This window comes from Augochlora pura, chromosome 7 (assembly GCF_028453695.1).
Source record: "Augochlora pura isolate Apur16 chromosome 7, APUR_v2.2.1, whole genome shotgun sequence".
NCBI lineage: Eukaryota > Metazoa > Arthropoda > Insecta > Hymenoptera > Halictidae > Augochlora > Augochlora pura.
The window spans coordinates 4,366,233-4,380,433 of NC_135778.1; the positions used below are offsets into that span (position 1 = coordinate 4,366,233).

General features: G+C 41.2%; 3 protein-coding genes across 3 annotated transcripts; 1 reads left to right on the forward strand and 2 right to left on the reverse strand.

Moving 5' to 3' along the window:
- Positions 1-5,991: 5,991 nt before the first annotated feature.
- Positions 5,992-6,790, reverse strand: LOC144473497 (thioredoxin domain-containing protein 12). Its single transcript, XM_078187404.1, has 2 exons — positions 6,531-6,790; positions 5,992-6,220 (listed from the first exon to the last, which is right to left on the reverse strand). The coding sequence occupies exons 1-2, from the start codon at positions 6,788-6,790 to the stop codon at positions 5,992-5,994; spliced, it is 489 nt and encodes a 162-aa protein (XP_078043530.1).
- Positions 6,791-7,121: 331 nt separating this feature from the next.
- Positions 7,122-11,420, forward strand: Pig-o (phosphatidylinositol glycan anchor biosynthesis class O). The gene is made up of 4 exons (XM_078186547.1): positions 7,122-9,976; positions 10,063-10,233; positions 10,298-10,518; positions 10,641-11,420. The coding sequence occupies exons 1-4, from the start codon at positions 7,393-7,395 to the stop codon at positions 10,833-10,835; spliced, it is 3,171 nt and encodes a 1,056-aa protein (XP_078042673.1). The 5' UTR covers positions 7,122-7,392; the 3' UTR covers positions 10,836-11,420.
- A 167-nt stretch (positions 11,421-11,587) lies between these two features.
- Positions 11,588-14,108, reverse strand: LOC144473418 (uncharacterized). Its single transcript, XM_078187268.1, has 4 exons — positions 13,907-14,108; positions 12,045-13,801; positions 11,825-11,854; positions 11,588-11,737 (listed from the first exon to the last, which is right to left on the reverse strand). Exons 1-4 carry the CDS (start codon positions 14,106-14,108, stop codon positions 11,645-11,647), a joined length of 2,082 nt encoding a protein of 693 aa, XP_078043394.1. The 3' UTR covers positions 11,588-11,644.
- Positions 14,109-14,201: the final 93 nt, after the last annotated feature.

Sequence of the window (14,201 nt, forward strand, 5' to 3'; positions counted from 1 at the left end):
AGCGAGCGGCGGCGCGCTCGTGGAGCGAGAAAGAGCGACGGGAGGGAGAGGTTCGAGCGCGTGGTACGAGAGGGACGGAACGATGGTGGGAGGTGGGTTCGGTTGAAACCGCCGAAAGAGGCGAGGGAGAGGGACGGGCAGAATGTCGCGAAAGCATCCCGGGAAGCCGCGAGCGAGATAGAGAACGGAGAGGAAAGTGTGGAGGAAAAACGTGAAAGAAGGCGGAAAGTGGGAAGAGAAGGAAAGAATGAGAAAAGAAACGAGAGATGGGTAGAGGGGAAAGTGTGAAGCGGGAGAGGGATGGATGGATGAAAAGGACCGAGCAGGAGCAGGGGAAACGGTGGGAAGGTATGCAGCGGGGAGGGATAGGGCAGAAACTAACGACCCCTCCACAGTTGCGCGAAATAAAACACTGTGCCACAGTGTACCTCCCCGGGGCTTCAGCCATACGCGACGCCGCGCTTAGGCACGGCCACGCCCGCGCGCCCGTCCCATTGGCCGAGCCCGCTGTTCCGCCAAGATGTTAAGAGTTTATATCTGACCGGGGGAGAAAGGGGGACATACCCGACCGCGTACCCACCTACCAACTCACCCTCGATAAACTGTGCGTATATATGAGTGAGAGAGCGAGAAAGAGAGTGAGAGAGAGAGAAAACGAGAGGGAGAGAGGGTGAAGGGGGTCGCGCGCGTATCAGACCGTGTGTAGTTTGTATATCGGTGCCTGGCGGTAGAGGCAGAACGGACGAACACATTACTCTTTTATTTCAAAACCCGTTCCGAACCCGCGGCCAACAATGCGTAGCGATGCTCAGTCGTTTCTCTTTACGCTCCGCCTTTTGTTTCGCTCGGGACTGTTTTTAACCATGCACGCCTTCCTCGTTCCCTTCGAAGAAGAACATGTCCCGTCCTTCTTCGCTTCGTTCTTTCTTTCCTTCGATTTCTTTTTTTTTATTTTCTCCTTTCAGCATCTCGCTCGTGCTCCGTCGTGGTCGCTCTCGCGACCGTCTCCTCCGTCTCGCTTCTGTTTTTCTTTCTTTCTTTCTTTCGTTTCTTTTTTTATTTCACGTCCATCCATCCAGGGTTTGCTGCCTCTCGTTGCCCCGTAAACCACACGAGCGCACAACATCATATTATAGCGGACGAGCCTTTCTTGAATCATATTCTACAATAAGGTTTCAATAGGGGGAAGCCCTATTGTTGTTCACCAATGGCGACCGATTTTATAGTGATCTAATGTACAGATGTTATTTACCCGGCAATGAGAACGGAATAAAAGCGTTCCATGTAGTAAGCGTTCTGCGATCTCGATCCTTGTACATCTCTCCCTCCCCCTGCCCTTCTCTCTTTTTCTCTCTTTCTCTCTCTCCCCTCCCACCCTCTCCCTCTCTCTCTCTCTCTCTCTCTCTCTCTGTCTCTCTTTCTGTTTCTGTTTCCCTACGATTGCTTACCCTACCACTGCCTGTCTACTACGCAGACCGCACAATAATATGCCCTACCCATGTACAATGGCACTATTACCTTTGACTTAGCCATGCGGACGAAAGTAACTATATCGGGACAATCCCGTGGTCACGGTATTTGCCTTCGAAAATACTCGGTTACGATATTCCGGCTCGGTGGCGTCGCGTTTTATTAGCCGATACCGGAGAACATCGTCATTGAATATTGTTCGCGATTAAATAAGCCTCATTTCATCGCACACAGCAGCCTGCCGGAGTTTCAACTCCTGTGACATACTTTACCGTTGAAATCAGGCGTGTACAGGGTGCCTTATGCGAATGTAAAAATTTTGTCTCTGACAGAACACATTTCAACGTGAAAGACATTGTCGTAAAAAAAGGGAATAGTAAAATAAGAATTAAAAATAAACACAAAAATTTGTCTTTAATTCAAAACAGCTCTGCCATTATCAGATGAAAACTTTCGGCTACGGTTTTCACTGAACCGCATGTTACGACGCGTTCGTCCATTATTTATAAAACGCAATGGCGATTCGAGCAACATCGAAAATATGCGTGGAAACGGGTATTCATCGATACCGGTGTACATCGACACGGACCATTTTTTACTCTGGCATATCGGCCACTCAAAAGCGAATGTGCGCGCCGATGGATAAATCAATAAACCAATAGCTATGGCAATACACGCCTGCATTTAAAGTATCAGGCGACACCGCCGCAGCCTTATTTATGCAGTTGATCAAATTACAATGCGCGCAGAATTGTCGCGTCCACCCGATTTAAATTACGCCAATTTCAATTATTAACAAACGTTGAATTGCAAACTGCAAAGATTAATTTCTTTTCATACAGACTCCGTGGTCGTTTCTCATAGACGTGACGTAATCCGACGAAGTTTCTCGAAGCTCTAAGACACGGTTTCTCGGGAGTTCGTGCACGGAACAGAGAAGCTGCAGAAGATACAATATGACCGTTTCGAAGATCACGATCGAAAGAAGCAATATCTCGAGAGGACTCTCCCACGATTCTTACCACCTGATCCACCGGCTTTCGTGAAGTATCCGATCGATCGCCGAAAGCGGCAGGTACAACGTGCAACAAACGTGTATACACAGAGCCTTCCCTCCGGCTGTTTACATTGGGGTAGCGTAGATCGAGATCAAGATCGCATCTGTATCGAGTTACAATGTTTGCACACAGAACGCGGGATCGGCAACACCACGGAAACGGCTGATCAAATCAGCGCTGATCGGATAAGGGAGATTAGGGCCGTAGGACGCAGCACGTCAAAGAGCAACAAGAGCGGGCAGGTACAAAACGGCTGCACGTTCGTCTGCTGCAATATCTGCGTGGGTGAACGCTGTGCGACCTCTTTGTCGGTCAACGGGCAAGCACGGGAACGAGAGAGCTGGCACCGGGAATTCTGTTGTTCGAACGGCGCATGGTCTCTTCGGTTACATCACTGTTTTCGCTTTTATTTGTGACGCCATAGTTCGGTTTTCACGTTTGCTCTGGAAACGCTGCGAACTATCTTTTTTTTTCTCGCTGGCTGCTTTTGTTCCGTTCCGTCTTCAAAAATTGATCCAACGTCTTACGGCGAGATCTACGGGTGGTAGTACACGCGCGTGCAGTCCTGCTTCGTACAATTCGTTGGAAACGTGATAAAAAAAAAATTGATTCCAAACAAGACCTCGACCGATTCGCAATTGGTCACAGGGCGGGCTTGTATTAAGATGAATGGTAGCAAAATGGTAACCAGTTGGAAGCAGCGCCACGGGGACAAGCGACCACGAGGACCGGGTGATCAAAAGTAATCGGACCGGTACGGTACTTTAAATTGAGGGCCGCACAAAGAGTTACTGCTATAATCCCCGTTAAATATTCCTCTTAATCCCTTCATCAAAGTTATTTCGGACTTGCCACATTATCACGGCCATTTAAATGACAAAGCGTCGGGTACGTGGGGTCGACTAGACCGGATCTGGAACGGGCGAGGGTCTTATTGGTCGGAATATTGGTCACACCCTTCGCCACGCACGCGACTCATACATGAAAACAGTGTCACTGATCCGACGTATTCAATCTCTTGATCGTTTACCTTAACCAAACGGAGAGGCGACGAATCGCTACAAAGCGAATTCGAAAGTCGTTACAAAAATATGAAAGGATAATTAAAAGTAACGTTGACCGATTCGAATGACTACATTAACAGTTTCAGTTTCTTCGAATCTTTTCGCTGTGCCAAATGTGTCATTCATCTGTTCTTATCACAAATGCCTGCGAACCGATCATCGGGTTCGTCGAACTTAACGAGTGCCCGACAAATCTGAGAACCGTGAAGATAGTATCGTGTCAGGGCCGCGTGTCATCAGCCACACGCACCAATCATCCTTGGCGTTAGCACAGACACGATGGCCACCGTTCGAAAACGCTCGAACCCTGAATACACGCACCCCGGGTCTCCCTGGCCAGAGAAACGGCACGAAGAGAAGTGTACGCATATGGGTTATGTATGGATCTCGGCGTGTTCTGTGTTTGAAGGGTTGCAGATAATATATAACCCGTTTCGCCAGCAGGAGGGAAAGAGAGGGCGAGCTAGAGAGCTTTTTAGCTTTGACCGTTTCATCTGGCGTCGGTCGGGTCCAGCCTGTGCTATTTCGCCCCCGTAATATCGGTGCACCTATATCTCTCTACGTCCGTCACGTTTTTTTTTTTTCTCTCTCTCTCCCGCTCCCCATTCGCAGCCCTGGGGCTCCCGATCCTGCCCTCTGCGGTCCGGAGGCTTTAAAAAATGAGCCGGGACATTATTTTTACGGGGTCCTCCACCACCCCCCCCGGGCCGGCCCTCCGCCCTTCGTCCTGCGGACCCTGTCGGCAAGCCGTGGCCTCGAGTGACCGGTCCGGTTCAGCTGGCCGTCGTTTCCGCCGGCGCAGCTTGCGATGTGCCGCGTCAGCGAATGTGCAAAAATCCTAGGGCAGAGAAAACCCGGGGGGGGTTGGGGTGCGGGTCGCGGAGGAAAATCGGCGACCGTTTCGCGGAATGGGGACGAACGAGCGGCGGGCGGGGGGAGACCGGCTCGGAGAAAAGGGTTGACGGGGGAACGGAAGAGAGGAAAAAGTTGCGGCGAGGTGTGAACGTGAGAGAAAGCCCCGCGGGTACGGCGGAAGCGAAACGGGGGGGACGGAGGAAAAAGATTATATATCTCGTCTCCCACGTCCGTTCGTTCGTAGCACGGTCGTTTCCCGGGCCGTGGTGTGGATGTGGCCCCCGTGGATATATCGGAGCCCGGGAAGCCATTTTCAATTCAATCTGTTAAAAGCACGTCAAAAAGTCATACGGTATTTCACCGGCGCGGTAGATCGCGGCGAGACCGCAGCCTTCACGCGACGATAGCGGTGTCGCGGTGAATGGCATCCCCGGCTATGCAGCAGCCGACGAAATATGCGCCCTTGCGCCGAGTCGATTCACGTCGGAAACGACTGACGGCGAGCTTTGAACCTTTGCTCGCGCTTAGCAACTTCCGGCGAACAACCGTTTCCTTCTAATGAAACTTCGTATTTAATCTAGTCGCGCGTATCCTGTCGACGCAAACGACCTCGCAATTTACTCGGTTGTAATTTGTTTCGTTTCAAACTATTTTGCGAGGTCGAACTCTGGACTCGCATAAATAATAAATGAAATTTCATTTTGTATTCTCCCAATTAGTTTACTGATTGGCGAGATAAAACCGACAGGACAGAATATAGTGTCTGTTTAAATAAAAAATTTACGTAATTAGTAGTATAGTTAAATTGTATTGCAATCGAGGAAATTCCATTTCCAAGGAAAAAGGAATGGAGACTCCTCGCTGTAATGTACGCCCTCGTGTTGGAACAGTTATATCTGAAGAGGGTGAAACGGGCGTGGTTACCAGCCCTAGGTGAGACAGTGTCGACCAATAAGAGGGCATAGCCCGATGTGGCAACAGTTGCAAACGCAAGCGCCGTCAGAGTTGCCAGTGCGGGTTGCGGATAGGTTGACGTGCACGGCTGTTTAATATATAGGCGCAGACTCGAGCACTGGCTACGGCTACAGTATTCAAACGGCTACGCCTGCCCCGAGCTCGCCTCCAGATTGGTTACCAAATTAACCCATTCGCTGACAGATCTTGCTACAGTCCGTCCAATCGTTCCAACCGCACGCCTTTGATTGGAGCCACGAATATTAACACTTTCATCACTACATACGTGTACATGTATCTATCAATGGATGACGTGCACGCGAGGATAAGGTTTCATACACGCCGTACAGAAAAATGATTTACTGCAAAATTAAATTGTCCTTTATTTCCATCAGAAGAAGGATTAGGAAGAGTCGCTGTGGCGTAAACAAATTATGTTCGTAAATTAATACACGTTTGTCCTTTCGAATAAAATTATTCGTATCTATGCAGTTTAAAATAATATGCAAAATTTAATCGAAAAGACTGTCTTCACTTTTTCGTGATCGGTACTAATTCGATTTTGTCCATTCAAATATTAGCGGTTTGGGTTATGTAGAACATTCCTTCAAAACGAATAGCATAGTTTCTATTACATCCGGGGGGCTACTGTAAAAATATTTCTGCTCTTTAGCATTTTTGCTTTTATTGAACGCTTCCATGATGAACTTGCCGTTCGGTGTGAAGAACAAAATTCTAGGAACGTATTTTCCATCCGGTTGATATCTTCCCGAATTTATAAACGGGTGTTTTCTCGCGTCTACTTTTATCATTATAAATCTGCAAAAGTAACATTTTTCATTTCAAGAATTGTTTCAACTAATATAAATTTAACGCTGCATACATATATAGAGATCTTAGATCTTATTTTATATTTGTATGCGTGTGTGTTCAAAATAATTGGAAAGTTTTTTATGACAATTTTTATGTAATCCGTACCGTCTCACGCTTCCACATTTGTTGCAATACTTGGATAATCTAAATACAGCGATGAGTGGCAGAAAGTATGATAGCGACATCTACCGTTGATAATTGCTGTATCCCCGGCGCACTTCATTACTTACGAACATTGTAACTTGATAAAACTTACCGATCGCTGAGATCCATTATACGCACAGATTTGGAGAACTTCTCCTTCAATATTTCACATGCCGGGCATCCAATTTTATAAACGAACAAGAATATCGGTTTTTGAGTTTTCTCAGCTTCCTCAAAGCCATTATCGAAAGTTTTCCATTTAAACAGGTGCTCCAAAATACAGTTAGGGTCTGCATTTCCTGCTAGTTGATTTGCTAATTTCACAATACTAAAAGCGCTGAGATATCCAAGATATTGAATCAAATTTATCATTTCTTCATTTATCGGCTAAATTGCAATCGTTTTTCAGTATCAACGACTGATACGCTACTGTATTGAAATTTTCTGTCACGTAAAATTTGTAAATAATTTCATGAAAGCTAATATAACCACACCATGTCATAAGTCGTACATAATTTAGGCGAATCCGTGCATGCATTCAAGATATTAAATATTAATCGATTACATCGGATTACAGATTTGTAAACGCGCGATACTGTTTTACCAACATTATAGAATGATGGTAAAGCGACATTGACAACCGAGTACGGTAAGGTACATAATTCATCTCACTAGCGACACTGTAGTTTGCTTCAAATTTAGCGCCATTTGTGTGACAAAATTGCATTCTAGCATTCCTGCGCTCAATTTAAGGTTATATTTTTCATAATTTTAACAAAACATGAATACTCAGCCGATTGTTTCATATTCCTAACTATACTCCTAATCTATTTTCAAATGGTTAGCTGAGTCGTTTCTGTAAACATGTGACAATGGTGAAAAACAAATTTATATTAAAGGATAGGTTAAGATATTTTCCTTTAATATTACATTCTGTTTGAATAACGTGAAAATATAACGGACCATCGAGAAAAATGAGCAAACTATGGAATTACCTAATATTTCAAGGATGGATATCGTACTTAATGGCAGCCGGCTTACTTGTTTTCACAAGCGGCTTCCTACTTAATCGCGTCTCCAGACCGGAACATGCTGAATGTAAATATTGCACCGATCCCGATGGCTGTAACATCGAAAATCTTCTCCAAAAGCCCGAAGATGCAGCAACTACCTGCCTCGAAAGAAAAGCACGGGTTGTGTTGCTAATCGTCGATGCTTTAAAATATGATTTTGTACATTGGTACAATGACAATAGCTCTACCCCAACATACTATCGTAATAAACTGCCGATAATACACAAATTGTTGCAATCAGAACCTACCAAGTCTCGTTTATATAAATTCATAGCGGATCCCCCAACAACAACCATGCAACGATTGAAAGGTCTCACTACTGGATCTCTGCCTACATTTATCGATATTGGATCTAACTTTGCTTCTGAAAGCATTGACGAGGATAACATTGTTCATCAGACTGTCGACAGAGGTATCATATTCATGGGAGATGATACATGGGTTAATTTGTTCCCTGGAAAATTCAAACGTCAATTTCCATCGCCGTCCTTTAATATTTGGGATCTGGACAGCGTGGATAAAGACGTTAGGTACCGTATATTCTTTGAACTAAAGAAGAAAGATTGGTCTCTACTTGTAGCACATGTTCTCGGCGTTGATCATTGCGGACATAAGCACGGCGCTAATCATCCTGAAATGGCCAGAAAATTAAATGATACTAATACTCTAATAAAAGAAATCATTGAATCTTTGGAAGAAGACACAATACTTTTTGTTATTGGAGACCATGGAATGACAGAGACTGGGGATCACGGCGGTGAGAGTTTGAATGAAATTGAAGCTGCCATGTTCGTTTATTCTTTGATTCCTCTACAAAAATATAATTCGGTTCGGAGTACCGTGAATCAAATTGATCTTGTCTCTACATTGGCATCGATTCTTGGAACACCTATACCTTTCTCCAACCTAGGATCTGTTGTACTTGATTCATTGCCAAGTTCTACAAAAAAAGGAAACTTGCAAGACGACATGTGGTATTCGTTGCATTCGATGTGGAGAAATGTTGCACAAACCAAAAAGTACATAGATGTATATTCCGCACACAGTCATTTGTTTTCTGAAGAACAGTTTCAAAATTTAGAAATCATGTATAATCATCTAATGGAACAGATGAAAGACGTAAATACCATAGAGGAATTTGAATTATTTATTCAAAATAGCAAAAGTTACTTTAAATTACTTAAAGATACTTGCTCTGAAATTTGGGTTCAATTTGATTCTAGTCTAATGTTGAAGGGCCTCCTTCTAATGTTTTGTACCTTATTCTTCTTTTACCTGTTTATCACAGGTATCCCAGAAAGTCGAATGTCTCAGATATTTCAAACATCATATTTACAGTATTCTATTTTAGTAAACATAATTACTGCACTGATAATCTTCTTTTTATACTTTTTTGACATTCTAAGCGAGTTTAAGAATTCTACATTTTGTGCTACCGGTCTGGTATCTATGGCACTATTAGTTGTACTAATTGCCAAGAATTGGGATGTGATTTCAATGAGTTGGTATGATTATTGCAAGATTAAAAAATTGGTTTATATTACTAGAGTGATCCTTATTATAACAGTGTGCTGTCTTTTTTCTAACAGTTATATTGTAGAAGAAGATAACGTATTGTCTTTCTTACTTATTACGCTTGTCTGTCTACTTACATTTAATTTAAAGAAGGAAAGTTCCAATGAATGTTACGAACGGAAACCAAAACCGTTCGTAAAATCACAATCAAAGTCAAATTTAAAAATTGTAATAATTGTCATTGGTTTACTAGCATGCATTTCTATAAGACTTTCCCACTATTTCTGGCGTTGTCGGGAGGAGCAGCAACAACGGATGTGTTCACTTTTTATAACTGGTAAATCAAGTTCTATAACATCCAACAGTTTAGAACGCGTGTTACTTGCCGTTACCTTGATTGTACTTGCATTGTATGTCACAATAGTAAGGCTGTGGTTACAGAATTGTGGAAATCTTACTGGTTTCTCTCCCAGTGTTTTAGTAGGCCAATATTGTCCTGTCGTAATCGGTGTTTGCATGGGTTGTTATTGGGTCCTTCAAAGATTACCAAAATTTATCAAAGTAAAGTTTGTACTATCTTGGCAAGTAAGTACACTGCCTAATATAGTGTACTCGTTGAGTTTAGTTGCAATCTCTATTCTTTACTATCGTCCTCTGAGTATATTTCTGCTACCAAAGAAGAAAGAATCGATCAGTGTGTACAGTGATGAGAATATAGTACCTCGATTGTTTGAGAAGATAAAAGAATCAATATACCGTAAGAGGATAGATGCAGATGACACACCAGTTGTTTATGGCTTAGGCACTGCCTACAGTGCTGCATTTATTTCACTGAGCGTATTTCTTATGCTATTATATTCTTTATTGTTAGGAGATATACTATCGCCTAGTACATTTTTGATGTTCATATCATGTGGCTCTGTTTTGGGCTTATCCGCAATAGAAAGATACACGAATGCTACTTCCATTTGTAAGTATATTTGAAATATGTCAACAGATGATTGAACATGATTAAATAATAATGTAAGATAATTAAGATCATTGTTTTAATAACAGCTGAACTGGTTGAAGTACCTATATCTACCCTAGTATGTTGGTTTTTGTTAGCTGACTACTTTTTTTATGGAACTGGACATCAGTCAACTTTCCCTACTATTCATTGGGACGCTGCTTTTGTTGGAACTGGTGGACATTTCTATGGTAGTTTATTACCAGCAATTTTAATAGGTATGTATATTTGTTTTGTTACTTTAACTTTTTTTAAGGCTAACAAATAATATTAAACTTACAGGAATAAACACATTTGGATCACATATTATATTAGGTGCAACATTGCCATTATTAGTGATTGTACCATTTACATTGTATCTGGTATTTCCAAAATTGGTGAAAGCAAAATTTTCGGAAGACGATTTGAAAAGAGGAGAGTTGCTTCTTTTCGAACAAGATTCAGTATTCCATACAGCAGTATTTTCAGTTGCAGGGAAATATGCCCTGCTTCATGGAATTCGAGTAAGTTGTCATTGTGTTTAACATTTAAAGTATTTTAGAGAACTGCAGAATAGTAAATAGAAAACTAAAATTTAAGAACTATTTTTAGTTAACGCGTTTTTACAATTTATTATATATTGTAGACATTTGGCAGCATGCTTGCCGCAACGATTCATTGCCGGCATTTGATGGTCTGGAAGATCTTCGCACCAAAGTTAATATTCGAGGGCTTAGGACTGTTAGTAACATTAAGCAGTGTACTGGCATCCTTTTATATGGTGTTCAGAATCGATCAACAAATGGAACATCTTATATCCAGAGTGACAAAAGGCAGATGATAGTGTGATCCAGTTTTAATTTGTACAATACAATCGTTAGTAAAGTACCAAATTTTGGAGAAAAAAGTAACTTTAATGTTAGAACACACACAGTGGCTCTTTACTCTTAACTTTAGAAAAACAAGTTTTTATTTAATAAAAAAAGCATTAGACATTCGATGTCAACACTCACCAACACTGCCAAACTTTCCAAAATTTTATATAAAAGACAATTAAACGTATCCAATATTAAAATTAAGCTAAAATTTGTAGCTCCAAAAAAAAATGAAATAATTTTCCTTTGCTTCTTCAAAGACTAATTTATTTAATTAATACTGGTGCTTCCTAACACACTAACGCTACCCTGCGTGCAATGCATTGCTAATTGCAAAAAAATAAAGCAACGCACTTGATGCAGGATTGCGCCCATGTGCGCTGGTATCTGCTTGTCTGATGTATGCATTATTTTACCATTTTTAGTTCATTACTGTTAAATACGTTTCAATAGTTAATTTTATAAATTTCTTTCTTACTAGTTACACCGGACATTGTATATAATATGTATTATAAGTCTAATTGACAATTGAATAAAAGACATTGTATATCTTCCATGTACATCTCCTGTTGTGAGTTATAAGTTAGAAAGATTTTCAAGCAGTAGTGCTTGCCACTAATACGTGTGTGTTTTGGTTGATATGTTTTGCAAATCATACTTTATTGAAGAAAATTATCAAGCGTACACGTTATTTATTCTATGTGAATGTAACCAATTTAAAGATAAAAGTTGGTAATTACAAGTAATTGATGCATTCCTGCTGGAACAAAAGCATCTAGTGATGATTGTGGTGCCTACGTCCTTGATAGTTCTTCACATATTCCATCCAGCTGGGCCAATTGTTGAAGTCCTCGTAATCACTGGTATCCTGTGACAAATGAACATGTTCCTGGTATTCAATGCTGTAAACTACACGTACCTAGTTTTCATAATTATTATTTTGATAACTTGGCACTTGTGCATTAGGCAATACAGGCATTTGTATCTGTAAACAAATGATGCTATCATGTTGCATAAAATTCCTCTTTTTGTTTAATTCTTCTAGATTCGTAATACAATGAAGTATAACTTATATTAAATATTGTATCGTATGTTAATCCTCAAGTAATTTAAATCATGAATGAACTATTATGACAGTATTTCTAATATATACTTATTTATATTTAAAAACTTACAAACAGTTTAATTCCTCCACCTTGATGATCAGGCGTAGATCCTCCACCAGCCTGTACAGACTCTACAGAACCTGCTGGTAAACTCTGATATCCTTGATGCATTTGCATTTTAACTCCGCGGGTTTCTTTACGAATGGCACTACTATCTTCATCAATTATTGGCTTTGTGTTACTATCAACTTCTCTTTTTTCTTGAGGATAATTTACCCAAAATGATCCAGGAGTCTTTTGCAATGTACGGGCCATGTTTATACCAAATTTATCAGATGTTGCAGCGTAAGTATTGGGTACTTCATAGTCAAATGTGCCCAATTTACTTTTAAGAGCATCTAGAAGACCCATATTCATGGGTACATTGGGCATTGCATTATTAATTAAAGCTGGATTAGAAATTCCACTAGAAGCCATTTTTGAATTAATCGCATTTTGAACAGCTATAGTAATATTTTTTTGTAAATCTGATAACATGTCAAAAACTTGACTTAGGACTGCCATCTTTTGTTGAAATGGAAGTGTTCCATCGACAGGTGGTTTCATACCTGGCCACATGCCTGGTGTAAATGGTTTAAAAGGCTTTTTTGCTGTAGTCGTCGATGCGGATTTTTGATATGCAACTAAGTCATTCATTGTAGTTACCATGTCACTCTTCAAATCACCCAGCTCGGACACTATACTGTCAACAATGGTATCTTTAGCTGCACTGATGGATGATAGATCCTCAATAGACCTTGCAACTTTCACTTGTGCATCATCGTCGTCAAGTTTGACAGATCTCAAGAACTCACTTTTCATGCTTGTAGTATCACTATCGCTTGCTGCTGCAGTCTTATTAAGCTTTAGACTATCAAATAATTTGTTCAAAAAGTCTTCTACCTTACTGTTATATTCAGTTGGACCAGGTATTATCGATGACGGATACCAAAAAGAAGGTGGTACAATAGTACTTTTTGCTGTAGGTGCCTCTGTTGCAACTTCTGGTGTTGGAGTACTGGTAGCAAGATTCTTAAACAAAGTGTCCAAGAAAGTGGATTTTTTTGCCATGAACATGGATGGATCCATCATTGGTGCAAACGGACTGAAAGGTCCGAACATCCCAGGCAAATATTGTTTTGGTGTTGTATCACTTCCTAGTTTCTGAAGCAGCAAATTGATGTCATCTTCCGATTCTTCAGAAATTGGAGCAAGAGTAGGATACGGAGGCGGTGGTCCTAAGTTCTTTGTTGCTGGTTTGCCTGCATCCATGATTGACCGAAGTTGTGTTAAAGAAGGTTCATCTACGCTTCTTCTTTTACGAGAAAACTCATCTTTCATGCCGTAATTGGGTATTGTATTTAATTCTGAGTACGGAGACATAGGACTCATTGGGCCGAACTTAGGACCCATTGGCCCAAATGGTTTAGGAGGAATGAAAGGTCCAAAGATTCCCCGTTTATATGGAACATTAGCATCTTCCATTTTACTTTTATCCAGACTGCTCAGTGATTCTTCACTGCCAATACTATACAAAGTTGGCGCAGTGTCTGCATATGGCAGGAATGGTTTGAAAGATGCCATAGGGTATGCAGGTCCCATAGGATATGCAGGTCCCATGGGATACGCGGGTCCCACTCCACCAAACAAGTTGCTTAATAGATCAGTCTTTTTAGAAATCATCATTTTGGGATCAACGAATTTTGGAAAAAGCGGTGATTTCGGTATATATGGCACTGTTATGGTATCCACAGTTGATGGCGGTGGCCCAAGAGCTCTTGAGTAAACTAAAAATAAATGATATACCTAAGATCTTGATATAATTATAATGGACGTGTATAAATCATTAAATAACGATAAATGTTTGAAAATATATTGAAGTTTTATATTACCAGGCTTTGAAACATAATTCGCCCATGGTGTTCCAGCAGGAGCTTTAACAGCTGCGCCAGCCGTTAAAACTATTAAACAAGAAAATAATGAAAAACTTTTCACTAGAAACATTGTGCACCAAATTGCTGGACCCGGTTCTGCTTCTGCTTTTATAGCAGTGGTCAGAGAGTAATACTTGCAAAGCTCTAGGATTACTGGCATGGGACTAATACTCTCATTTAAATAATCTATCACATACAGAAGGTGCACTTATGTTTTAATAATTAGACAGTACGCTTTCTCTGTACAGCTTAG

Bases quoted from the DNA above. Each gene is read 5' to 3' on its own strand.
- LOC144473497 (XM_078187404.1), bottom strand. From the start codon at position 6,790: ATGATAAATTTGATTCAATATCTTGGATATCTCAGCGCTTTTAGTATT. The intron at 6,221-6,530 runs GTAAGTTTTATC...TTACTTTTGCAG, and splicing joins ATAATGGATCTCAGCGATCG to ATTTATAATGATAAAAGTAG.
- Pig-o (XM_078186547.1), top strand. From the start codon at position 7,393: ATGAGCAAACTATGGAATTACCTAATATTTCAAGGATGGATATCGTAC. The intron at 9,977-10,062 runs GTAAGTATATTT...TTTTAATAACAG, and splicing joins CACGAATGCTACTTCCATTT to CTGAACTGGTTGAAGTACCT. The intron at 10,519-10,640 runs GTAAGTTGTCAT...TATATATTGTAG, and splicing joins CCCTGCTTCATGGAATTCGA to ACATTTGGCAGCATGCTTGC.
- LOC144473418 (XM_078187268.1), bottom strand. From the start codon at position 14,108: ATGCCAGTAATCCTAGAGCTTTGCAAGTATTACTCTCTGACCACTGCT. The intron at 13,802-13,906 runs GTAATATAAAAC...ATTTATTTTTAG, and splicing joins GAATTATGTTTCAAAGCCTG to TTTACTCAAGAGCTCTTGGG. The intron at 11,738-11,824 runs GTGCCAAGTTAT...CATTTGTCACAG, and splicing joins CTGTATTGCCTAATGCACAA to GATACCAGTGATTACGAGGA.